The sequence below is a fragment of the Trichomycterus rosablanca genome, chromosome 10 (assembly GCF_030014385.1).
Source record: "Trichomycterus rosablanca isolate fTriRos1 chromosome 10, fTriRos1.hap1, whole genome shotgun sequence".
In the NCBI taxonomy this organism is placed as follows: domain Eukaryota; kingdom Metazoa; phylum Chordata; class Actinopteri; order Siluriformes; family Trichomycteridae; genus Trichomycterus; species Trichomycterus rosablanca.
The window spans coordinates 31,342,024-31,368,653 of NC_085997.1; the positions used below are offsets into that span (position 1 = coordinate 31,342,024).

Consider the following 26,630-nt stretch of genomic DNA (forward strand, 5'->3'; position numbering starts at 1 on the left):
CAGCATTTAGCAGACGTTTTTATCCAAAGCAACTTACAGTACTGTGACAGTATATTGTCTAAGCAATTGAGGGTTAAGGGTCTTGCTCAAGGGCCCAACAGTGGAAAGATGGCAGAGGTGGGGCTTGAACAAGTGACCTTTCGATTACTAGTCCAGTACCTTAACCACTAGGCTACAACTGCCCTTTGTATTTTTAGTTACCTTTGTATTTTCCTCAATACATATTTTCTTGCTGTAATACAAATAAACAACAGTCTAATATCACAAAACTGCTGAACACAGTTAGAACAAACAAAAGTAATGATAATAATTATGATGATTATGAACATAAGTGCATGGTTAGTTTTCACCCAAAAGTTGGTTTTTAGTGATCTTTTAAAATCAACACATCAAACAATTTAGAATAATCTGATGGGTAAATAACCATTTTATCACTTTACCTCACACCCTATTTACTACAGAAAGATAGCAGGGGTATGTACTTAGACCTATGTACTAATGTACATTCCACTGTAACTATAGCATACCCTTTTCAATAATTGTGTAATGATAGTGATTATCATTGGTAATGAGACCATACAGGTCAAGTGCATAAAGGATGCACTGCTGTCAAAATCTACATATTTCTTTAATCAATATAACCACATGACCTTGGTAATACATTGAAAAACACTTTGTCAGTAAACACAGTTCATTGCTGCATATACAAATGAAAGTTAAGGCTCTAAAATGCAAAGCAGGAGCCACACATAACAACATCCAAAGTGTGTACTACATGACGTTAAAATTCAAATAAATAAATAAATATTCCTTTGCTAATGTTAGTTCTCATAGCTCCGGTTTGTACTACATATCCCATAGTCCTTAGCGACAGTAAATCACGTCTCTCGCGGTAGTTTATCGTGTCCACTGAGGGGAGTCGGTGGAGCTGTGTGGTTGAACTGTTGTTTTTGTATTAACTGTAAATTATTTTTAAAGACAGCTGCTTGCATACGATGTGAGTGTGTGGGCCTTGCTATTTTTTGTTTTTACTCGATGGAAGACAATAATGGAATAGCTATAATCAGCGTAAGGGTTTAAGGATGGGAGTGCATATTTAACGGGTGAAGAAAACATTAGGAAAATAATCTTGGAGCTGCTGCCAAAACCATCCTCAATTCTATATAAACTCCGAGGAGATTTACTGCCTCATTATGGGTTCGATACTCAGCCGAAGGATCGCCGGAGTTGAAGACATCGACATTCAAGCCAATTCAGCTTACAGATATCCTCCTAAATCAGGTAAGTACGTTAGATGACTGAGTTGAGAGTAATGACATGCAAAGTGTGGCGAACAGGCTGAGCGATGTGGCACTAATATATCGCGGTACCTGAAGATACAGTTCCATGAAATGTATCGCGTAGAATCTGAATGATAATATCGTTATAATCCCGTTTCTTCAATGTTTCTTCAAGCAATTCTTAAACACCTAATTACCAAGCAATCAAGAACAAGCCGTAGCTTAGTGGTTAAGGTACTGGACTAGTAATCAGAAGGTTGCTGGTTCAAGCCCCACCACTGCCAGGTTGCTGCTGTTGGGCCCTTGAGCAAGGCCCTTAATTTGCTCAGACTGTATAATGTTTATATAAAGATGTCTGCTAAATGCTGTAAATGAGAGACTATTTTGTGAAAGAACTGATTTTACCTTGTTGCTATTGCTTGTTACAATAATTAACATTAAATTTTTAAAACATATTAAACATAATATTCATGAATAAGAAAACAATTGTTTAAAGTATATTGTAATGTTGCAGTATTCTGCACATACAGTGTATCACAAAAGTGAGTACACCCCTCACATTTCTGCAAATATTTTATTATATCTTTTCATGGGACAACACTATAGACATGAAACTTGGATATAACTTAGAGTAGTCAGTGTACAGCTTGTATAGCAGTGTAGATTTACTGTCTTCTGAAAATAACTCAACACACAGCCATTAATGTCTAAATGGCTGGCAACATAAGTGAGTACACCCCACAGTGAACATGTCCAAATTGTGCCCAAAGTGTCAATATTTTGTGTGACCACCATTATTATCCAGCACTGCCTTAACCCTCCTGGGCATGGAATTCACCAGAGCTGCACAGGTTGCTACTGGAATCCTCTTCTACTCCTCCATGATGACATCACGGAGCTGGTGGATGTTAGACACCTTGAACTCCTCCATCTTCCACTTGAGGATGCGCCACAGGTGCTCAATTGGGTTTAGTCCATCACCTTTACCTTCAGCTTCCTCAGCAAGGCAGTTGTCATCTTGGAGGTTGTGTTTGGGGTCGTTATCCTGTTGGAAAACAGTTTTTTTATCCAGTTTTCGAAGGGAGGGGATCATGCTCTGTTTCAGAATGTCACAGTACATGTTGAAATTCATGTTTCCCTCAATGAACTGCAGCTCCCCAGTGCCAGCAACACTCATGCAGCCCAAGACCATGATGCTACCACCACCATGCTTGACTGTAGGCAAGATACAGTTGTCTTGGTACTTCTCACCAGGGCGCCGCCACACATGCTGGACACCATCTGAGCCAAACAAGTTTATCTTGGTCTCGTCAGACCACAGGGCATTCCAGTAATCCATGTTCTTGGACTGCTTGTCTTCAGCAAACTGTTTGCGGGCTTTCTTGTGCGTCAGCTTTCTTCTGGGATGACGACCATGCAGACCGAGTTGATGCAGTGTGTGGCGTATGGTCTGAGCACTGACAGGCTGACCTCCCACGTCTTCAACCTCTGCAGCAATGCTGGCAGCACTCATGTGTCTATTTTTTAAAGCCAACCTCTGGATATGACGCCGAACACGTGGACTCAACTTCTTTGGTCGACCTTGGTGAAGCCTGTTCCGAGTGGAACCTGTCCTGGAAAACCGCTGTATGACCTTGGCCACCATGCTGTAGCTCAGTTTCAGGGTGTTAGCAATCTTCTTATAGCCCAGGCCATCTTAGTGGAGAGCAACAATTCTATTTCTCACATCCTCAGAGAGTTCTTTGCCATGAGGTGCCATGTTGAACATCCAGTGGCCAGTATGAGAGAATTGTACCCAAAACACCAAATTTCACAGCCCTGCTCCCCATTTACACCTGGGACCTTGACACATGACACCAGGGAGGGACAACGACACATTTGGGCACAATTTGGACATGTTCACTGTGGGGTGTACTCACTTATGTTGCCAGCTATTTAGACATTAATGGCTGTGTGTTGAGTTATTTTCAGAAGACAGTAAATCTACACTGCTATACAAGTTGTACACTGACTACTCTAAGTTATATCCAAGTTTCATGTCTATAGTGTTGTCCCATGAAAAGATATAATGAAATATTTGCAGAAATGTGAGGGGTGTACTCACTTTTGTGATACACTGTATGTCACTGATTCTGCACCCATCTTCTTCCTACTCGGCCTTTGTCCCGTTCGGTTGCGGGGTCGGCTCTCGGCGGATCATGATCCGCATCGATTTGGCACAATTTTTACGCCGGATGCCCTTCCTTACACAACCCTCCCTATTTTATCCGGGCTTGGGACCGGCACTACAATGCACTGGTTTGTGCATCTAGCGGATAGGTACCTACAGGACAATTCAGTGTTTCCAATTAGCCTGGTGGCATGTTTTTGGACTGTGGGAGGAAACCGGAGCACCCGGAAGAAACCAACACAGACACGGGGAGAACATGCAAACTCCGCACAGAAAGGACCCGGACCGCCCCACCTGGGGATCGAACTCAGGACCTTCTTGCTGTGAGGCGACAGTGCTACCCACTAAGCCACCGTGCCGCCCTACTGATTCTGCACCCATATTTTATTAAATGTATTTTTTAAAACAAATATTCAGTGAAAACACAGGGGTGGCATGGTTATGTAGCAGGTAGAGTTGGTACCCCTGAACAACATGGGTCCTGGGAACCTGGGTTTCGATCCTTGCCCCCCAGTCACTGTGTTGATTGGAATACTCTTCCATTGTTCATGTAGGACTCTTTCGTGTACTTCGGCTACCTTCTATTTTTTGTAAAGTTATTTCTATTTTGTACATTACGTTTTTTCCCCTTTATTCTTTGGTACTAATGTGAACAGGCAGTTGTAAAAGCATTTCACTGCTAGTTATACCGTGTATGATCTGTATGTGACAAATAAAACTTAGAACTTAGAACATGCACAAGGTGGATTAGCTACTCCTTATTACATCTAAGGGTGAGTAAATAAGTAAATGCTTTACTGTGTGATGCCATTGGCGATGGATTCCATGCCATGCATGAACGAAGGCAATGCCGCAGTGGCAGCAGTGGAAATAACAATCTTAATCACCAGGGTGAAGTTGTAGAGAGTAATTTTAAAAATAAAAGCCAATATCCTTCATCTGAGTCACTGCCTAATACACCATAAGTGCTAGCAGGAATCCAAACAGCATTGGTTTAGCATTTTTCTATTATTAAAGTCCAACCCTATCGTTTTTACTGCTTCTTTAGTACATTATAGTATATGTATATATGTAGCAAAACAATGTAAATAATGCCACAAATAGAAGCACTAACACCTTTTTCATTTTATTGTCATCCTCCACTATGTTTTGATCACAGTCTCGGCGGTCTTTCTCGGTCTTTCATGCAGTAGAACCCTAGACAGAGTGCCAATCCATTACAGGGTTTTGAGAACACAACCCCCTTCCATCAACACACACACAGCCAATCATGTCTTTGTAGATGGCTGCCCTGTAGGCTGAACTGAAAGATCTGACCCCGGATAATAAACCACCCAGCTAAGTGCTTTAATACAACAACCTGCTACATTTATTTCCAGTGTATTACTTGTTCAGTTAATAACAAGTTATAAAAGCACTGACACCAGCCAATGCCCACAATACTCAGAAAAAGTTTACTGGGATGTTTGTTTGTTGCAACGCTGTACACTTACTGAGCACTTTATTAGGTACGCCTATCTGTTAGGTTAGACATTGGACTAAAAAATCCATTATTATAGGCAAGAAATGATTAAGATTTGTTACTATTCGAGATAACATCAATAAATCATCAGGTTTGGCAAACAACAGGTTCATTATCTATGACTTCAGTTAGTCAATACCTTCAAACTGTAGATGATTTAGATTGTTCTTTTTTGTTTAACAGTTGTTAGTTAGAAAACACAAACATATAACCTTTGTGTGTTTTAGTAAAATGATATTTTGGTTAATTCGGTTGCTTCTATTTCAGGAAATTATTTTACCAGCCATTTCTTTATGGGAGGCCAGAAATTTGACACCCCTCACCCTGAGGGATATCTGTTTGGAGAAAATATGGATTTGAATTTTTTAGGGAACAGGCCTGTTCAGGTAAGCAGATTTAAGAACAAATGCTTATTGTGTCTGACAGTGAAAGTCCTCTTCCTGTTAACATTTGGTTACACTGCTTCCTCCTTCCTGCTTGATTCTCTAGTTTCCCTATGTGACACCTGCACCCAGTGAACCTGTGAAGACGCTTAGAAGTCTGGTGAACATCAGGAAAGACTCTTTACGACTTGTTAGGTAAATAATTTAGTGTAGCTGTCTTGAGACTTGCTGATGCCAAATGATTAGAAGCCATTAACTCGGTCTCTTGTTTTCAGGTATAAGGATGAAGCTGAAAGCACAGTGGAGGAAGCTGGAGGTTCGGGGGTTACGTATGGTGTGGAGTTCTGTTTTGATACTGATGCCAGAGTGGCCATCACAATATACTGCCAGGCTTTTGAGGAGTTTTCTAATGGCATGGCAGTGTAAGTTTCAACAGTAAACAACATCAAAACCCTGCTAGGCACAAATCTGCATTTGCAATAAAACAAAGGTTTTATGTTAGGGTGCCTGCGACGTTTGGTGATAGTACCATCAGGTCACAGCGTCGCAGGCGTTACAGAACAACAAAGAGCTCGGCCTTAAATACTAGGCCAGCTCATTAGGTGCTAACGCGCGGCACCTGTGATTCCCCTATTTAAGGGGGTGTCATCTGGTTGCCGGCGTCGCACCTTTCTCTTTATTTCGGTACAGTGCTCCCTCATCTTTGAGTTGCAGCCCGCCCGCTTTCCCTCAGAGCGCTCGAAGGTCGCCTACGTGATCTCATTACTCACTGGCAAAGCCTTAGAGTGGGCCACTGCTCTCTGGGAGCAGGATGCCCCGGAGTGCTTCTCAGAGTCCTCCTTTCGGGAGGCACTCAGGGACACGTTTTTTCACCTAGTGGGCGCTGCATGCCATTTTCCACCGCGGGCTGGGGGAGAAGGTCAAAGACGAGTTGGCTACTCGTGAGCTCCCCACCTCACTCAAGGCCTTTTACGCCCTGGCCACCAATATCGACACCAGGCTCCGACAGCGGGCCCGGGAGCGGACGTCGTACCCTCTTGGCGCCCGATTCCCAGGACCGTCCCGTCCGGTGCCCCGTGACCTGGATCCCGAGCCCATGCAGCTAGGGACGACCCAAAGGCCCACCTTACCTTCCGACCCCCCCTCGAGAAGCCGGGCTCGGTTAAACGAGTAGGCCACCCTCGAGGCGGGGAGTCGAGGGTGGGCCGACCCACCATCCCTCAACATGGTTTGTTCCTGGATGCCGTGTTGCTCTGGGGCTCGGGTTCTACGGACCTCCTGGTGTGTGTCGATTCGGGTGCGGTGGAGAGCTTCATCGACCGCCGCCTGGTGCACAGGATGGGGATTGCGCTTCAACCGCTACGGGTGCCCATAACCGTCCACGCTGTGGACGACCGAGCGGTAGCTGGGAGTCCCATAACTTACCAGACGCGTCCCCTCACGATGCGTCTGGGGAACCACGAGGAGCGGATCACCTTTTTGGTGACCCAGGTCCCTCAGCTCCAAGTGGTCCTGGGACACTCCTGGCTCAGAAAGCACAATCCCCAGATCGATTGGGTATCTGGGTCAATCTTTGCTTGGGGAACCAGGTGCCATGACGCATGCTTGCTGCCAGCGAGTATGTCGCCGGCGCCACCATCGTCTGAAGCGATGGCCCCCGATCTGACCCAGGTACCCCCTGTGTACCATGACCTACGTGAGGTCTTTAGCAAGTCCCGGGCGCGGGACTTGCCCCCCCACAGACCCTTTGACTGTGCCATCAACCTGCTTCCTGGCACTACTCCTCCTAGGGGGCGCCTTTTTTCCCTGTCGGCTCCCGAAAGGCAAGCCATGGAGGAGTATGTCAAGGAGGCAATCGATCAGGGGTTCATCCGTCCGTCGTCCTCCCCAGCTGGGGCAGGCTTCTTCTTCGTTGGGAAGAAGGACGGATCGTTGCGCCCCTGTATCGACTATCGGGGTCTGAACGCCATCACGATCAAGGATCGGTATCCACTGCCGCTGATGGCCACAGCTTTTGAAGCACTTCAGCGAGCTACCATTTTTTCTAAGCTCGATTTACGCAGTGCGTATAACCTGATCCGGATCAGGCAGGGGGACGAATGGAAGACTGCGTTCATTACGCCCACGGGACACTACGAGTACCGGGTGATGCCCTTTGGGTTAATGAATGCCCCCGCGGTCTTCCAACGCTTTATCAATGAGGCTTTGCGGGAAGCCCTTGATAGATACGTCTATGTATATTTAGACGATATCCTGATCTTTAGCCGGTCCATTGAAGAACACGTTAGGCACGTCCGTCGGGTTCTCCAGCTGTTGTTCGAGCAACGTTTGTTCGTCAAGCTAGAGAAATCCGTTTTTCATGCCCCATCTATTTCATTTTTGGGGTTTATCATTTCCCAAGGTGCCATACGTATGGATCCGGCTAAAGTGAAATCTGTGGAGGACTGGCCAACTCCTAGTTCCGTACGCCAAGTGCAAAGATTTTTAGGCTTTGCAAATTTTTTCAGGCGGTTCATTCGGAACTTTAGCACCGTCGCCGCTCCTTTGACGGCCCTGACAGGCAAGGGACCGTTCAAATGGTCGATGCAGGCCCAGCAAGCCTTTAACAGGCTTAAGACTCTCCTTACCACTGCTCCGGTTTTGCAGTTGCCCGACCCAGAGGAGTCCTTCATAGTAGAAGTAGATGCCTCTGATGTCGGGGTTGGGGCAGTGCTGTCCCAGAGAGTGGGTCCCGAAAAGAAGCTCCACCCATGCGCTTTCTTTTCACATCGTCTAACTCCCGCCGAGCGTAACTACCCGGTGGGGGATAAGGAGCTTTTAGCCATCAAGCTAGCGCTTGATGAATGGCGACATTGGCTTGAGGGGGCGAAGCATCCCTTCCTGATCTGGACAGACCATAAAAATCTGTCGTTTATCCAGCAGGCTAAGAGGATGAACTCCCGGCAGGCTCGGTGGTCCCTATTTTTCAGTCGCTTCCACTTCACCCTGTCTTATAGACCAGGGTCGAAGAATGGCAAGCCTGACGCTTTATCCAGGCAGTGGGAGTCGACCGGACCCAAAACCGAGCCTGAGCCTATCATCCCCCCGAGTCTGATTGCTGCCCCAATGGTGTGGGGCATATCAAAAGTCATTAGGGACGCCCAAGCTGTGGAACCCGACCCCGGTGGAGGTCCACCTGATCGTCTGTTTGTGCCCACTACAGTCCGTCATCAGGTGTTGGAATGGGTCCACGCGTCCCCATTTGCGGCTCATCCAGGAGTTTCTAAGACCCTGGAGCTACTGCGCCGAAGATTTTGGTGGCCGGGGATGGAGATACAGGTCAAGGACTTTGTCCGAGCCTGTGCTATCTGTGCGACTAATAAGAGCACTAGAGAGCGTCCTAGAGGACTTCTCCATCCATTACCAGTACCGTCAAGACCGTGGTCCCATCTGGCACTGGATTTTGTTACGGGCTTGCCCAAATCCAGGGGATTCACGGTGGTACTGGTGATTGTTGACCGGTTCACTAAATCTTGCCTGTTCGTTCCTCTGCCCAAGCTACCGTCTGCCATGGCGACCGCCCAGGCGATACTGCAACATGTGGTGAGAGCACATGGGGTCCCATCCGACATTGTGTCGGATCGGGGCCCGCAGTTTATCAGTCAGACCTGGCGGTCTTTTTGCCAACTCCTAGGGGCAACGGCAAGCTTATCCTCGGGGTACCACCCCGAGTCCAACGGGCAGTCGGAACGGGTTATCCAGGATCTGGGCAAGATGCTTCGGTGCCTCACTGCAGGGAATCCAGCCACTTGGGCGGATAAACTGTTGTGGGCTGAATTCGCCCACAATACCCTGCACCACGCCGCATTAGGAATGTCACCATTTGAGGCACAGTTTGGGTACCCTCCTCCACTGTTTCCCGAGCAGGAACAAGAGGTGGCGGTCCCAACTGTGCGTCAACACATCCGTCGTTGCCGTGCCGCTTGGCGAAAAGCAAGGCAGGCTCTTCTAGCCGCGCAACGCTCCATGAAGCGTACTGCTGATCGCAAGCGGCAGCCGGCCCTCATGTTCCGGCCGGGCCAACGAGTTCTCCTGTCGACGAGGGATCTCCCCGTCAAAGGTGCCCCTCACAAGCTGGCACCCAGGTACATTGGCCCGTTTAAGGTGGTCAGACGGATAAATCCGGTGACATACAGGTTGGAGTTGCCCCCCAGGATGAGGGCACACCCAACCTTTCATGTCTCCCAACTTCGCCCATTTGCGTGCGAGGGAGCTAGACCCCTCCCCCAACCTCCCGCCCCTCGTATCATCCAGGGTGCCCCTGCATTCACGGTCCGCCGCCTCCTGGATAGCAGGAGGGTGCAGGGTAGCACCCAATACTTGGTGGATTGGGAAGGTTACGGCCCCGAGGAGCGTTCGTGGGTACCGGCTCGCCAGATCCTGGACCCCGAACTGATCCGTGAGTTCAGGAGAAACCGAACCGCGGGTCTTGGGACCTCGGGAGCTGTCCCTAGAGGGGGGGGTACTGTTAGGGTGCCTGCGACGTTTGGTGATAGTACCATCAGGTCACAGCGTCGCAGGCGTTACAGAACAACAAAGAGCTCGGCCTTAAATACTAGGCCAGCTCATTAGGTGCTAACGCGCGGCACCTGTGATTCCCCTATTTAAGGGGGTGTCATCTGGTTGCCGGCGTCGCACCTTTCTCTTTATTTCGGTACAGTACTGCTCAAGTCGCTTCGTTTTTCAGGGACAGTTTTGGGTAGCCCCGGGCGCTTTGTAGAGCGGCGGGTGTGTACGTCGAAAGGCGGAGGTATTATAGGATTTTGGTTACCTGGTAGGGAAAGGTGGTGCGACTTCGTACAGCCCTCGCGCTGTCTTTGTTTTGCAGCGCAGCGTTCCTTGCTGGGAATTGCGGTTAGCATTTGGCTATCATTAGCCTCAACCGCATCCTCAGCTCTTCCTCTTTGGCCGTTCTGCCTAGCGGATTCCCCAGATCCGGTTTGGTTGTGTGGGTTGGGCTTCTGCTGCCTCCCGCCGTATTCCCGGTTCGAATCCGCACCTCAGCAGAATCCTTTATTCTTTAACTCTCACACCGGCTCTTCCCAGCGGACTTACCACCGCTGGTGACACGCCGGCCGATTGTTATTGCCTGCTTTTTGTGTTTTATTTTCCCTTAGCGATCTCACTGTTTTTCCCGAGCGCTTGCGTCGGCTACGCCTCCTCTAAAGCGCAAGCGTTATTTCCGTAAACCGCGCTCTAATAGCGCAGCGAGCAGCGCGAACGCCTCGTGACAAGGCGATCCGGGTTCGCGCCTCGCCTCCTGTGTTTTGTTATTTTTGTGTTCTCCCCTCTCATTCAGTTTGCCAGCGGTCCAGCGGCGTCACTCGGCACTTTGCCTGAGTTGTTTTTTGTTTTCGTTATTTCTCTTTGTTCTTATTTATTTGTCATTTAATAAAATCCTGTTTTTTACTCTGCATCCTTGGGTCCGTCTGCATTCCTCATAACATTTTAGTTTACTTTTCCTCCGAAACTGGCATTCTTGACAGATGCTAAAATTCGATGTTTTGCATGTACATATCTGCCAGGGCAGATAACAATGTTCTGATTTATTTAGCCTCTGATTTATAAACCCCTATAGAGTTGACTCAATTGAGGGATGGGTGATTTCATATTAACAGCTATGGTTTTGAAACGAGATGTCCAACAAGCTTTTGACCAGGCGTCCACATAGTTTCATGTGTATAGATGTTTTAGAGCATTTGATTGGTGTTTGGGCCAGTCAGTATGGACTTGAAATGCATTCTGTTTATACAGTTTTTTTTGAGAAGTCACTACAGATCTGGTACTGATTACAGCAGAATGGTAAGGTGAACAATGAATGTTGGTGTATTTACAGTTGACTCTGGGTGGGGTTATGAGTAAGCGCTACAGGGATACGGCCTTGTTTGTTTAAAGATTCCATGTCGATCATGTGGTTAATGAACTACATAGTTTCAAAGTCCTGCCTGTGCTACGTGAACCCAAACAAATGCAACACTGCATTTCTGTTAGCAGATTCACTAATTTTATTTAAACAACAGTACAAGCACAAATACTTTTGGTTTTTTAGTTATTTACATCCATCTGCTTTAGAGACGAAATGCTTCATCTTTTGAATTACAGTGACATGTCCTAACATGTAAATTACATTCGAGTGTACAGTAACAGTGCATGATTTACATAGACATCAGCACCTTAATTAATAACTTCTTGATGATAATCTCTCTTTTTGAAGGTACACTCCTAAAACCCCAGCTATGGCATCTGAAACTGTCTGTTATAAGAAAGGGATAAACCAGCAGTTTTCATTGCCATCCTTTAAGATTGATTTTGCTAAATGGAAAGCAGAGGAGGTGAGCATCATACATATTCTTATTAGTTGCACTTTAGTATTTTTAAAACCCGTTTTCACCAGTTAGCTTTATCACTGTGGTTTGTTTCTGTTAAATAAAACATGTAAAAGCTTAGTTGTATTTGCAGTTGTTGTATAAACTGCAGCAGCTATAATTGTAGTAACACTGTTAATATGAAGCAAAAGTTTTGTTAATTATAAAATACCCCCTGAAACTAAAAGTATTGGATTGAAGATACAAATAAATATATAAAAACTTTGTCAGTTTAAATATAATTGTTTCATTCTACAATTCTTTTGAATAACTAATTTCCAAATAATAAAAATTATTTAGAACCCTATAAAAAAACCTTTCATACACTTATTTTAATTTTTTATTAATAAAACCTTTGTCCCGAATTTGACTACAAAGTTACTGCCATCCAGTGTAATTTGTAATAGAAAAATAAACCAAATTGTGTCTGACACTCGATATTAGGACAGTTTTGCATTTATCATAATTTAATTTGATAATAAACCTTAAAAATAAAAGTATTATTTGTCATGCTTTTTCTTCTTAGCTTAATTTTGACCTGGATAGAGGTGTGTTTCCTCTGGTGATTCAGGCAGTCGTGGATGATGGGGATGGTAAGTGTTACAACTGATACTTGAAAAATCTTATGTCTATTATGTCTAAATAGAATGTTTTGGCAAAAAATTACGATTACATTTCTTCATTTTGCAGTCACTTTTTTTCAAATCAACTTAACAAGTAAGATGGTTAGGCAAGTCAGGCAGGTTAAGGTCTTTGTTCTCCAGACAGTAGAACCAATCAGCTTTCACCAATCTGTATATATTACAGAAGTAAATAAAATGCTCTGGGCTATGAAGCAGTGGTTCTTAAACATTCAGCTGGTCCACAGCAGGCTGCAATAGTGGCCATGAATGCTTTACCATAGATATCTTTTATATGTAATAGCACTCCTGGTAAACCACAGAATCCTGCCATAAACTCCACCATGGTACAAGTTATTTGTTATGTATGTTTGTAATCTGCACCAAGGGACTGTTTAATTGGTAAGTTGAGAAGCAGTTGTAGTGACTGTGTTTTTACTGTGTTTATCTTGGATGAGACAGGTGAAAATCTAATTATGATTAAGATTACAGTATATGATGTTTGACACACCTTTATAACAAAATTTGATCTGCAAAAACTGTTATACCACAATTCTTATATTTAGGAAAAACACAAAATCTGTATAAAAATCAGTATCTACACACTAATGTTAACTTGCTAATTTATGAGAATAAAACTATGTTTAAATAAAAATGAACATTTGTACTAGTCCATCTAAACAATGTTTTTGCTGTTGCAGATGTTATTGGACATGCCCATGTGCTTTTGGCAGCATTTGATAAGGTATGTAATCTTTTGTAATTGTGTGTGTGTATAAAAGTGAAACGCACCACTCATCATAAGATAAATAATTATAAAGTGTTAATCATCACACTAAGCCGTACTTTACAATTTTTCATAACAATTGTGTTCGATTGTATAAGTTTTGACTGTTGCTGTTATGTTAAACAATTTGAGATGTTAAACGAGTCTGAGTTGAACAAATGTTGTTTTTGACAGCATGTTGATGGCAGTTTTTCAGTGAAACCTTTGAAGCAGAAGCAAATTGTGAGTGGGGTTTATTTTATATAGAATTTTGTAACTGTGCCCTGAAAGATGTAGAAAGATGTATCTGCTTACTTTCCCTATATCTGTGTAAGTCACTACTTCATGTTATCTGTATTTTAAAAAAAAAACTAAACAAAACATTCATTTCATTATCATCAACCGTTTTATCCTGGTCAGGGTCATACCTGGTCCAGTTAAAATCCATTCATGTCTGTATAGACGCCCATTCTGCTGATAGCGCTGCTGAGATTCAAACCTGGATTTCAGTGGTGATGGGTTAGTGAAATAGACCACTGCATCACCCAGCTGCCTTCATGTGAAAATAAACTATATTATATACTAATACTCCAACTGTACAAAAAACTCATTCTGATCGGATGCCTTTATGCAGGTTGATCGTGTCAGTTACCTTCTTCAAGAGATTTATGGCATTGAGAATAAGAACAACCAGGAGACAAAGGTAATTTAAATTGCATTAAATCATGTAGGCACATGTCAGGCATGCAGTAAGCCATGTGCTTTTACTTCTATATTACTAAACCACTGCTACATAATTAAGCTGTTGTTGCACTTCTGTTTTTTTTTAAACATTGATGTGTGACAACATTTCATTTTTCCCTTCAGTCTCCTGAGGATGAAAACAGTGACAACAGTAGTGAGTGTGTGGTGTGTCTATCAGACCTACGTGACACACTCATCCTCCCCTGCAGACACCTTTGTCTCTGCAATGCGTGTGCTGACACTCTACGTTACCAAGCCAACAACTGTCCTATCTGCAGACTGCGTGAGTGCTTCATTACTTCATGCGAAAATTAATCTTGTAACAGACAGCTAGTGAGATGGCAGGGTAGGCTTTCATACAGAGCTCTGGCAAAGTGCTGAAATGAGGGTTTTTACATCTTGTTTTCCACAGAACAGTCTGTTTTCTTTGTGACAGGGTAAGATTAAGAACGGATTAGATGCTGTTGACATGCAGCGCGTGTAGTGGAACCGGCTGTTGAAAAATACTGACACCTGCTGGACGAAATATAACATTTATAAAAAAAAATGACAGTTTAGTAAAATTTCAGTTGTCAATGTTACTACAGTACAAAGTGCAATAGGGAAAATCCAAGGTTTATTGTGATTACTTTTTAGTTGTTTTAAGAATTCATCTGTTGTTTTGCAACAACAATAAAACTGATTAGTTGTACAGGTGATTGAGTTGACCCACGCTGAATCTTTTTTCTCATATTTGACACACGTTTTGTTCGACTGACTACGTGAACAGGAACATGTAGGAAAGAATTAAAACGTCATTTGTGTGGCAGTGGGTAGCGCTTTCGCCTCACAGCCTGGGTTCAATTCTTTGGGTGGATGGCCAAGGTCATTTCTGTGTGGAGTTTGCATGTTCTCCCCGTGTCTGCATCTGCTTCCAATGACATGCAGTCAGGCCAATTGGAGCTTCTAAGTGAGTGTGTGTGTGTGTGTGTGTCTGCCCTGTGACGGACTTGCAACCTTGCTTTCCTGCCTTTCGCCCCAAAAAAATTGGGCCCACCGTGACCCTGACCAGGATGAACCGATGGTACAACAGACGATGAATGGATACATGAATAAATATAACGTCATTTGCCAGCCAGATCACCTTGTCCAACATCAGTGCCCAATCTCACAAATGCACTTTTGACTGAAAAGGCACAAACTCCCACAAACACACTCCAAAGTCTTGTGGAAAGTCTATCTGGAAAACTGAAAGCTGTTGTAGTCATAAATGGGGTTACCTCCATATTAATACCTCTGGTTTTGGAAATGGAAGTCCAAAAAGATCATTGTCAGATGTTCACATACGTTTTACCAAACTGTATTATTATGAACACTCTAGAGTAAGACAAATCTAATATAGTCTCTGATGGATCACAGATGGAATTCAGTTTGAAGTGTCATGCCATTGAGAAACAAACTCCTGTTATTAAGATAATAAAATCACAGGATCATGATTTGTGCTTAGTATTTTCCTTGGCAATAAGTAAAAATAAGTGACTGTTTAGCCCCTTTTAGTGCTAAACTAATTCTATTAACATCTGGAAAGTACTGTTTTATGACATGGGTATAACATCTGTGTTTACTTATTTGTACTACACTAATTCGTGTTCTTTCCTTCCTAAATGTTCCTTTTTTATCACCAGCATTTAGAGCACTGCTCCAAATTCGTGCAGTTCGCAAGAAGCCTGCTGCAGTGCTTCATTCTGTCCCTTTCAGTCCAGTGGTCTCTCAGAGCTCAGACCACACAGAGAATTCGGTAAAACACTCAAACACTTAAAACCTGTTTTCAACTACACGATAGTCCAGTTGTGTTTTGCCTCTGTTCACATTGCAACCTTTTTTGTTCGGACCACAGAACTCGGATAACATTCCTCCAGGCTACGAGCCTGTGTCCTTACTGGAGGCCCTAAACGGTGTACAGCCTGCTTCACCCTCTCTTCCCTCAGCCCCTTTGTATGAGGAGGTGCGGTTTTCAGGAGAGATGGGTGACCCACTGAACCTGAGCAGTAGGCAGCAGAGCCCAGTGGATCTCAGTGCAGACACAGCAACGTTAAAATCCAAAGTCAGCAAGTCACCAAATGGGTAAGAGTGATTAATACATAATAATGAATATTATTAATAATGGGTAACCTGTGATTAATACAGCAATACACTACGGAGACTCTTGAATAGCACAGTACAAAGCATAAGTGCTTTTGTCTGGAGAACAGAAAGTTTTAACTATGCCATAACCATCTGTGGCCAACAGTCTTAGGTTGTGTTTATACTTGTAGTTCTGTTCCCTTGGTCCGGACCAAACAAGAAAATAATACATTGTTACATTTTAGTACTGGTTTGTTAAGCGTTTGCACTCACAAATTTACAATTGGACCAAAAAATGACCTATGATGCATTTAGGTTGTATATTTTGCGAGCCAGTCATCAGAACAATAAAACACTGTGCTTAATGCACTTATTGGGGTTGTGTATACCTGGTGGTATTTTTACTAACCGGAAACACAGCAACACAGCTCCTGGATAAATGAGTCAAAACAGAGCCAAAAAATCCTTTACTGCAGACACCAAAGAAGGTATTCTGTTCTCTCGTGACCTCACGTCATGTGTTTGGTTTGTTTAGATGCCTTTGATTCATATTGTGTTTATACCTAGAACAAATTACACCAGACCCCCCTGCTCAAGCTGTCTCGGTGCGCTTATTTGGTGGGCACCAAAATTTCGAAAGCAAACGTTCACGTTTACTGCAGCGAATCGCACTAACACAGCCATCACTCCAAGGTTCCTTTTAATCAAACCAAAGCTGACAAGCATTAACACAACTCTAGAGGATATTAATGGTCTTGCTTTTTGAGGTTCCTATTATTCAAAGTGACCCTAGCCAATCTCAGGTGTCTCATTTGTAAGGAAGGAGACAGTTAGCAAACGCTCAGTGACTATGCATCAAGTGCAATTTAAAAAAAGATTTCAGATTGGTAGCTGTCGTGTGATGTGAAAGTTTGCAAGGATTATTAAATAGAAAAAATAACATCAAATTAAAATGTAACTAGAAATGCAAATCCATGAAATGAAACAAACCACATATAACAATGGAATCAGCATAAAATACACTACAACAGATATTACATTCAGTAATAATTTATATATGTAATATATATTTCTGCACAGTGGCTTTGGCTTGTTTGACATTGTCAGCAAGACATTCATTTGCATGAACTTGATTTTTGTGCACTTACAAGATTACAGTGTTATCTGCATCAACAGGACAAGATCTGGAGCTCAGATGTGTCGATTTTTCCAAAGATAAAACTATATGAAGTGTCATTTGATTTTAGGGATGTCCCGATCCGATCTCAAAGATCGGGATCGGGGCCGATCAAGGCATTTTTTAATTGATCGGAATCGGCTTTATTAAACCCGATCTTAACCCCGATCTTTTGTTTTACGTCAGCATGTCCGGTGTGTGGAACTAGTTTAAACTGGAAGGTAAAACAAGTCCAACAGTGAAGTGTAACGTCTGTAATGCGAGCGCTTCACGAGCCGGTAGTAGCAGAGCTGCGTTCATTACTGTAGAATTTTACTGTTTATATGGTGTGTGAGTCGAGGATCACTCCGGTTTACAAAACAACGTAATGATGCACTCGTTTAATAAAGAAATAAATACACGGTATATTCACATATTGTCTGGAGCAGAACACTTTATTAACTTCTGTTACAGTACCGAATACCGGACAGCTGAGTCAAGCACGCTGTTTCATGTTCTATGGAAGGCCTAAAGGGTCAAAACACACTCACTTCGTGTACAAACGTCCATCAAACCCTTGTCACAATACAAGCACTTAAAGAACTGGCTTTCCTTCATAACAAAAGAGCCTTTCCATTTCAGGTTTTACTGTAATGCTTTCAAGTAACTTATTTTCTTATATTCAAGTTAAGCTGCTACACAGATTTCTGTTCATTTTTAGTGCATCACTGCATTAAACAGATTTTTTTTCTTCGAATGTAAAGTTTAAAGTAAAACTGTAATTATCTCACTCATTTTGATTGATTTTGTAAAAATACAAAAACATTACGCCAATAGCTTGGATGCAGCATTTTTCCCTTCAGCACTGCAGAGCTATTTAGTTGTTAAACATATACACTGGATTCATGTGAATAACTGTAATGTACTTGAAGTGTGCACTGTGTGAACAGTATTATCTAGTTCTTATCTAGACAATATCTAGAAAATACAAGTATCGGTTTGAGACTCGGTATCGGATCGGGATCAAAATTAATAATCGGTATCGGGAACAAAAAAACGTGATCGGGACATCCCTATTTGATTTACTATGAATAATTGTACAAATGCACAGATCATTGGCAGTGAGAAAGTAAGAACTTTTATGTTCAAAGTCGTACAATAAAAATGTACATGTTGTACAATTGTAAGTAGTCCTGGAGCCCCACATACCCAAGTTTAAGGGCTGTACCCCAATATGATTATGCTAATTAACACACATCTTGTGACTTTCTGTTTCACTGTAATAAGAAATAAGCTGACATTTCTACACATTTTAGACCCTTGTGTTTGTGTATGTGTTTTTTTCTGCAGGTCTATATGCTCCCCTTCATCTCCGATTCAAGAAGAGGAGGATGAGGAAAGGCTGTCCGAGCTGACTGATGCTCAGTCTCACTCTGATCAGCCCTACAGTCCAGATCCCACTGAGGTCTGTCTGCACAAGCACACTGTCACACATCATTTACATGCCTCAGTAATGAGCTTATATTACAGTCTAGGTACGGTGAGTGGGTAAGAGGTTGTAGTAGACTACACAAAGTCCTACCAGGAGGCTCTTTAGAAGTTGCTGATTGTTACAACCTGTGTGCTATGAATCACTGTCCAGCTCAAGATGTTAGTTGTTCCCAAACTTTTCAGGGTCAATCTGCAACAGAATGCTGGTGCAGTAAAACTAGCTGAGTTTAAGACTGGAGCTGCAGTCTATCATAATTACTGAAGAGAAATTAGGAAGTCATGACACAGTTATTAACAGTATAGAACTTTCTACACCACCAAATTAATAATATAAGTTTCTGTATGTATATTTTAGACCTGTCATATTTTTGGAAAATCCACAGTAAACTTGACAGAACTCAAATGTGTTCAGGTTTTACAAGAAAACTGTGTTCCAGCCATTCACTTAAATAAAGAAATGCAGAAATCAATTAAATTCCAAGACTGCCAAGCAGCATACAGTGCGGTCAAAAAGTATTTAGTCAGCCACTGATTGTGCAAGTTCTCCTACTTAGAAAGATGAGAGAGGTCTGTAATTTTCATCATAGGTACACTTCAACTATGAGAGACAAAATGAGAGAAAAAAAATCCAGGAAATCACATTGTAGGATTTTTAAAGAATTTATTTGTAAATTATGGTGGAAAATAAGTATTTGGTCAATTACAGGTCTGTGAGAGCCAGAAATCTTGCTTGTTTGTTACTTATTCTTTAAGAAGCTCTTCTGTCCTCCACTCGTTACCATGGCACCTGTTTGACCTCGTTATCTGTATAAAAGACACCTGTCCACAGCCTCAAACAGTCAGACTCCAAACTCAACCATGGCCAAGACCAAAGAGCTGTCGAAGGACACCAGGAAGAAAATTGTAGACCTGCACCAAGAGAAGGGAAGAGTGAATCTACAATAGGCAAGCAGGTTGGTGTGAATAAATCAACTGTGGGAACAATTGTAAGAAAATGGAAGACATACAAGACCATTGATAATCTCCCTTGGGGTCAAGATCTCATCCCGTGGGGTCAAAATGATCATGAGAACGGTGAGCAAAAATCCCAGAACTACACGGAGGGACCTGATGAATGACCTGCAGAGAGCTGGGACCAAAGTACAAAGGCTACCATCAGTAACACACTACGCCGAGAGGGACTCAAATCCTGCAGTGCCAGGCGTGTCCCCCTGCTTAAGCCAGTACATGTCCAGGCCCGTCTGAAGTTTACCAGAGAGCATATGGATGATCCAGAAGAGGATTGGGAGAATATCATGTGGTCGTGTTTGGAGGAAGAAGAAGAACCCAAGAACACCATACCTACTGTGAAGCATGGGGGTGAAAACATCATGCTTTGGGGCTGTTTTTCTGCAGAGGGGACAGGACGACTGATCCGTGTTAAGGGAAGAATGAACGGGGCCATGTATCGTAAGATTTTAAGCCAAAACCTCCTTCCATCAGTGAGAGCATTGAAGATGGAACGTGGCTGGGTCTTCCAGCATGACAATGATCCCAAACACACCGCTCGGGCAACGAAGGAGTGGCTCCGTAAAAAGCATTTCAAGGTCCTGGAGTGGCCTAGCCAGTCTCCAGACCTCAACCCCATAGAAAATTTGTGGAGTCCGTGTTGCCCAGCGACAGCCCCAAAACATCACTGCTCTAGAGGAGATCTGCATGGAGGAATGGGCCAAAATACCAGCTACAGTGTGTGCAAACCTGGTGAAGACTTACAGGAAACGTTTGACCTCTGTCATTGCCAACAAAGGTTATGTTACAAAGTATTGAGTTGAACTTTTGTTATTGACCAAATACTTATTTTCCACCATAATTTACAAATAAATTCTTCAAAAATCCTACAATGTGATTTCCTGGATTTTTTTTTCTCATTTTGTCTCTCATAGTTGAAGTGTAGCTATGATGAAAATTACAGACCTCTCTCATCTTTCTAAGTAGGAGAACTTACACAATCAGTGGCTGACTAAATACTTTTTGACCCCACTGTATCTAAACTTTCAATTTCTGCTGTATATACAGTAGTTTATTCCTGTACAGATGTGTTAATATTTAGATGTTCAACTGTATGTAGTGTGATGAGTAAACAGAATTACAAATAAAATGTCAAAATTGAATTGAAGTCAATATTAATTGATATTACTAAAACAACCATTGTTTAAAAAGCATCTATAAATATACTAGGGTATAAAGGACAGGTATATTTACAAACTTTTAACAGTGGTCTTGACACGAAAGGCTGTTTCCACTGGTAGTCTGGTTTATTTAATGTAAGAATTATAATACTGGTAACAATATATGTTACACGCAGCTGCTCAATAGTCTAAAGCTGTTTTTTTTCTTCCCTTAACCCCACAGGTAACAGTAGATGAGATCGCGTCTGAACCAGGCTCTCCAAACACAGGTGAGCCTCCTTATTAGGGAGTAACTGATTCTGCTAATTCGGTGCATGTAATTGCTTTTGTTTCTAATGTTAGTTGCTGAATTGGGCATAATGATGTAATTTAACTACAACAGTAATTGCCCCCCACACACACACACACACACACTTTTTATAAGTTTTTACATGGTCCCCTCGAGCAGTATGGTGTCTCTGTGGGTAGCACTGTAGCCTTACAGCAAGAAGGTACTGGGTTTGATTCCCAGGTGGAGCAGCCCAGGTCCTCTTTGTATGGAGTTCGCATGTTTTCCGCATGTCTGCGTGGGTTTCCTTAGGAAGCTCCGGTTTCCTCCCACAGTACAAAAACGTGTATTGGAGATACAAAATTGTCTGTCATGGTGTTTGACATTGAACTTGAACTAATTATTCATGTGTAACCTGGAACTACCTGTCCTGTCATAAATGGAACCAAAGTGTAAAACATGGTGTTAGAAAACAAATACATTAATTACTGTAATGTCCACCTCAAACAAATCCCATCACTCTATAACAACAAAAACATTAAAAACCCTGAAGCAGTTAGCCTAAAGATGTGTGTGTGTGTATTGGCAGGTTCAGAGGGAAGGTCACTGGGGGTGTCGGTGAGTGAGATATTGCAGGACTGCCACAGTGCCCGCAGCAGCCTCACTGAAAGCGATCCTTCAGCAGACCTGGCACTGCCTGGTGAGTGGCTTCTTCTTTATTATTTGAGTTTATACCGGGCCTACTTTACCTTGCCCCTCATTTTAATAATCTTCACACACTGCTGCCTACAGCCCCTAGCATGTTCTCCAAATACTGCAGTCCAGTGCTTCTCTGAAGGTTATCACCTCATCACAACAGCTGCGTTTCTGTGGTAAACAGTGACCATCATATAAATTATGATGAGAAACCAGTAAAGCAAGTTAACTGGGAAACTCAGGGATTGTTTTGCTGTGTGTTTATGTTCAGTGAAAGTATTTGTTTAGTTGGCACACTGCCAAGGCTAACATTAGTATTGCTATTTTTTTCTCATGTTGATTAATGCCTTGTGTTCACTTTTAAAGGAGTGAACTAATTTACACTGTTCTCCCCCCCCCCCTCACCCCTAAATGTAGTCAGCCACCCAATGCATGCATTATGTTTGGTACATTTTTAAATTTGTACTCTAAGCTACTGTAAGCTACCAAATACCAACGTAGATAGCAAGTAATGAAAATCTTACAGATCTAACAGTTTCCTCTGACTGACTCTAGTTTAGAACACAAAACGAATTAAACCAATTGGCTGTAGTTTGAATGAAAGTTACTTTCACAGTTTGCTGCTTGTGTTCTTGTGTTCTGTCCTGCCTTCTAACCTTCTCTCTGTTAATCTGTCCTCACCTTACTTTCATCCTGCTCAGCATCTGAGTCCTGGTCTACAGCTGTTGAGGAATGTTAATAATGGTAGGTGTTACCACACCAGGTGATGGATTTTGGATTGGATGGATTAAATAAGTATAACACAGTACTGCACTAATACCCGTATCCGCAAACAGAATATGACCCAGTGTAACTTCTAACATTCCTATTAGAATCAGTTCAGCAGCTGGTATTTCATTCACCAGTATCAATTCAATAATGCTGTAGAATTAGAAACTCTTTAGACCCCTTGACTGTTTATCACTGCACCAGCTGAGTGCCAATAAAGTGTGCAAAGTACAGGGTTCGAATCTAAAGGGTGCTATTGACCGGTCGGGCATCTATACACACGATTGGCTGTGTCTTGTCTTAGACATTTGGTGGTGCACTTGAGCTCTCTGCCAGTCCCAGGCCTGTTTAAAGGAGGATTTGGTTGGGAAAGGCATTCAGCATTTAAACTGTACCACATCAGGTATGCAGACCAAATAAGGGAGCAGCCAAAAAAAAATTAGTCAACCCTTTAAAAACCCTGAACAAAAAATTTCACACTCACAGGTTTACCCAACAAGAATGACCACACTGTCCAGTGACCATTACTAACAGGACGTAACAGCCGATGCAGCCTAATTAGACAGCAGAGGGTTAACTGAAGCCAGCATGACAGACATTAATATTTTAAACAGTTATAAACATCTGGTATATTGTATTTGCATCGTTTAAAATTATATTTGAGTATATTTAGAAATGTTGTATTTAATAAATATTAAAATTAATATCACAGAAACACTGGGTGTAAGGCAGAGCTGAAACAATAACTTACTGCAGGTGCTAATTTAACCCTGGTCCCCAGCACTCTAAAATACAGCATCAATACTATCTTCTGCACCTAAACCTTTTCTATAAATAGTTTTGATATCAATTTTACTTTATTTCAGTTGTCATTTCATTTATAAAAGTCCTGTGTTTGATCCCCAGGTGGGGTGGTCCAGGTCCTTTCTGTGTGGAGTTTGCATGTTCTCCACATGTCTGTGTGGGTTTCCTCCAGGTGCTCCGGTTTCCTCCCATAGTCCAAAGACTTACAAGCGAGTTTAATTGAAGATACAAAATTGTCCATGACTGTGTTCGATATAACCTTGTGAACTGATTAACCTTGTGTGGCCAGTAATTACCTGTCCTGTCATGAATGTAACCAAAGTGTAAAACATGATGTTAAAATCCTAATAAACAAACAAACATTTATAAAATAATTAAACATAGCCAGATTTCTAGGTAAGTTTGTGCTGAAAATTATACTGTTCTCTCTGTGTTTTGGTTGCACACTGGGTATGAATAAATGTATACCAAATAAAAGTTTGTTGAAAATTTAGAGGACATCCGTGGGTTAAATATTAATAAACCATCAGTGTGTTCAAATATGAACAAATAAATGTTAATAAACGGGTTTCACTTCTTTTTTCTTTCTAGGATCATCCAGGTCCATCGATAGTCTACAGAGTCAGAGCACCAGCAGCTCCAGTCAGCCTCTGCTCTGCATGTCTAGCAGCCTGCACGTTGAAGACGAACGCCTCAGCCCATAGTAGCACCGTGCTCCGATGTGCTTCTGATTTCATTAACATGTAATTACTGAAACCATAAATGCTTTAGTAAGAGTATCACCCTCCTTTCATCAAGATCACTACTGTTTCTTAATATACAAACAGCCTCCACACAATCAAAGCTTCTGTGAAACACTTTTCACTGTCTGTCTCACACCTCCCTCACAGAGCAAACATTTCCATTCAACCAGTGTTTTAAAGGTCATTATTGTTTCACTTGTAAAAGAGTAAAGCACTTTCTATTTAGTGTAATCTATATTTAATATCAACAACGCTACGCTTCTGCTGACCTGTAGTTATACGCAGTGTTTGTAAATATGTTTTCCTGACCCCAAATTTTGATTCATATCCCTAATTACACATGGAAATGTTGGAAACAGTTTTATTACTTACTTATTATTGGCACAAACTATTCCATAGTAGTGAATAATAGTTTTATGGTAATCATGTTTTTAAGACGGCTGTGTTTGCAGTAACAGCTATGATTCATTGACGTATGTTAAACAATGATAGTTTTATAGCTAAGCATGTTCTTTCTACACCGCTATAGCTAATGAAAATGAGCAAGTTGCAAGGTGTGGATTCAACAAAGTATTTTTAGCCACACTACATTAAAGTTGCTGCACCATGCACACTACGAGACTCACAATCAAAGAAATGCACAAACTGTGACCATACACTAAGGGACCTAGGGTCCGTATTACTACATGTATGACTCCTGCTAGCCCACTATCACTGAGATCCGGGGTTTGAATCCCCAGCGGTGCTATCGGCCACTCAGGCGTCTATACAGAGATTGTAGGCTGTGTCTGAGGGGCGTATCCAGACAGCCTAGCCATTTAATGGGGAACTTGTCAGTGCGCTTTCAATGCCGGGACCAAACCCAGATAAAAACCTCAGGCAGGGCATCCAACGTACAGGCTGTGCCAAATCAGGACCAGTATGATCCTGAGGCAACTAAATACGAGAGCAGCCGAAAGAAAACAAAGATAAATGGCTGTTAGGACATGGGGATACAATATAGGCTATGTGACTTGATTGCTCATAATGCCCAACATGCTAAGAAACAGCACTCTATAGACTGATGCTTAATCACTTGTATCATGGGCTTGTATGATGCCCACGCACATGCAAGTCCCTGGTCTAGGAGTGGCTTCTGCACCTTCCCAGAATTTGTCACCCTCCTAAACTCCTAAAAATGATTGGTGAGCTTTAGGCATTAGTGTCTGCCAAACAAGAAACTATGTCCAGGAGCCATGATTTGTAAACTGGAAACATTTTACAGGATGGATATTAAAACAACACTCTGCTAGGACTCATCTCTAATTTTAGCTATTATTTTCCATCTGATTTATGGAATTGTTTTACCTTTATGATGCACTGATGTATGGTCCAATCTACACTATATGGCCAAAAGTGTTTAGACACCTGACCATCTTGTTGGACATTCTATGAAAAAAACTTATATATGACATGTTCAGCTATAACAACAGCCACTGAGAAAGCTTCTTACAAGACTTTAAAGTATGTCTGTGGAAATTTGTGTCCATTCAGTCAAGAGCATTTGTATGGCTGGGCACTGATGATCACCAAGAAACCTCAATTAACTTGAGCAAGGCCCTTAACCCTCAATTGCTTAGACTGTATACTGTCACAACTGTAAGTCGCTTTGGATGAAAGCGTCTGCTAAATGCCGAAAATATAAATGTAAAATGTTAGCAATTGCATTGGCTGAAACGCATGATTTCAAAAGTGTCCCAATACTTTTGCCCATATAGTGTATTTTATGTGATTCCTTAATCATATTTTTTCTAAATATATATGTTCAGATATGTTAATATCTAAGAATGTATAAAAGTCACTTCCCCTGTGTGGAATGTTTTAAATAGGGAAGTGTAAGCACATATAAGCGATTTATTTTAAGAAACTGATACACTCACATAAATGTCCTTTTCATTTCCATAAAGATTCAAAATACAATAAATTCTAGTCCTAGGCTATTTTTAAAGGTTGAACCAAATGTAAAATGTCTGTTTATACCAGGGACTGTACTTAAGACTGGTCCAAAAGATAGTACAGAGTGACAAATCTATGTTTTCGTGATTCGATGCTTTGAGCTTCTGTAACATATGTACTGTATATTTGTATGTAGTTCAGTCATTTTATCATAAAGTGCTGTATTCAAATACGTTTCTGTTCTCGTCTGTCCATTTTCATTACTAACTGGTCTTGCTAAGTGTCCTTGTTTTCATGTTTTAACATGAAATAATAATTATATTAATAATATGTATTATTTGACTCAATTGTTTAGCTATTGCAATTTAGCCCTGGTCAAAGTTGCTCTGATCCTTACACTTCCCCTTCTTCCCTGTTTCCAACACATCAATTTCAAGAACTGACTGTTCACATTCCAGTGGTTTTAATGTTGTGGCTGACTGATGTACTCACTCATGCCTAGCATATCTAATCCAGGGCAAAAACCAAAGTAATACAATTGCACTTCAAAAAAATAGGAGACATGGAATTATACACGGTGGCCTAAGTCTATGATCAAAATTACTTGAA

At 42.2% G+C, this 26,630-nt stretch overlaps 1 protein-coding gene across 2 annotated transcripts; it reads left to right on the forward strand.

Moving 5' to 3' along the window:
• The first annotated feature begins 971 nt into the window (after positions 1–971).
• mgrn1a (mahogunin, ring finger 1a) lies at positions 972–26,251 on the forward strand. Of its 2 annotated transcripts, XM_063003157.1 has the most exons (17): positions 972–1,281; positions 5,240–5,358; positions 5,462–5,550; positions 5,631–5,777; positions 11,609–11,726; positions 12,286–12,352; positions 13,081–13,124; positions 13,341–13,388; positions 13,780–13,848; positions 14,013–14,172; positions 15,554–15,666; positions 15,766–15,992; positions 18,499–18,613; positions 21,031–21,076; positions 21,665–21,775; positions 22,473–22,515; positions 23,935–24,023. In XM_063003157.1, the coding sequence occupies exons 1-16, from the start codon at positions 1,194–1,196 to the stop codon at positions 22,508–22,510; spliced, it is 1,599 nt and encodes a 532-aa protein (XP_062859227.1). In that variant the 5' UTR covers positions 972–1,193; the 3' UTR covers positions 22,511–22,515; positions 23,935–24,023. The 2 variants fall into 2 exon arrangements, with proteins under 2 accessions (XP_062859227.1, XP_062859226.1); XM_063003156.1 differs by lacking the exon at positions 22,473–22,515 and having other exon boundaries at positions 23,935–26,251.
• The last annotated feature ends 379 nt before the right edge of the window (positions 26,252–26,630 follow it).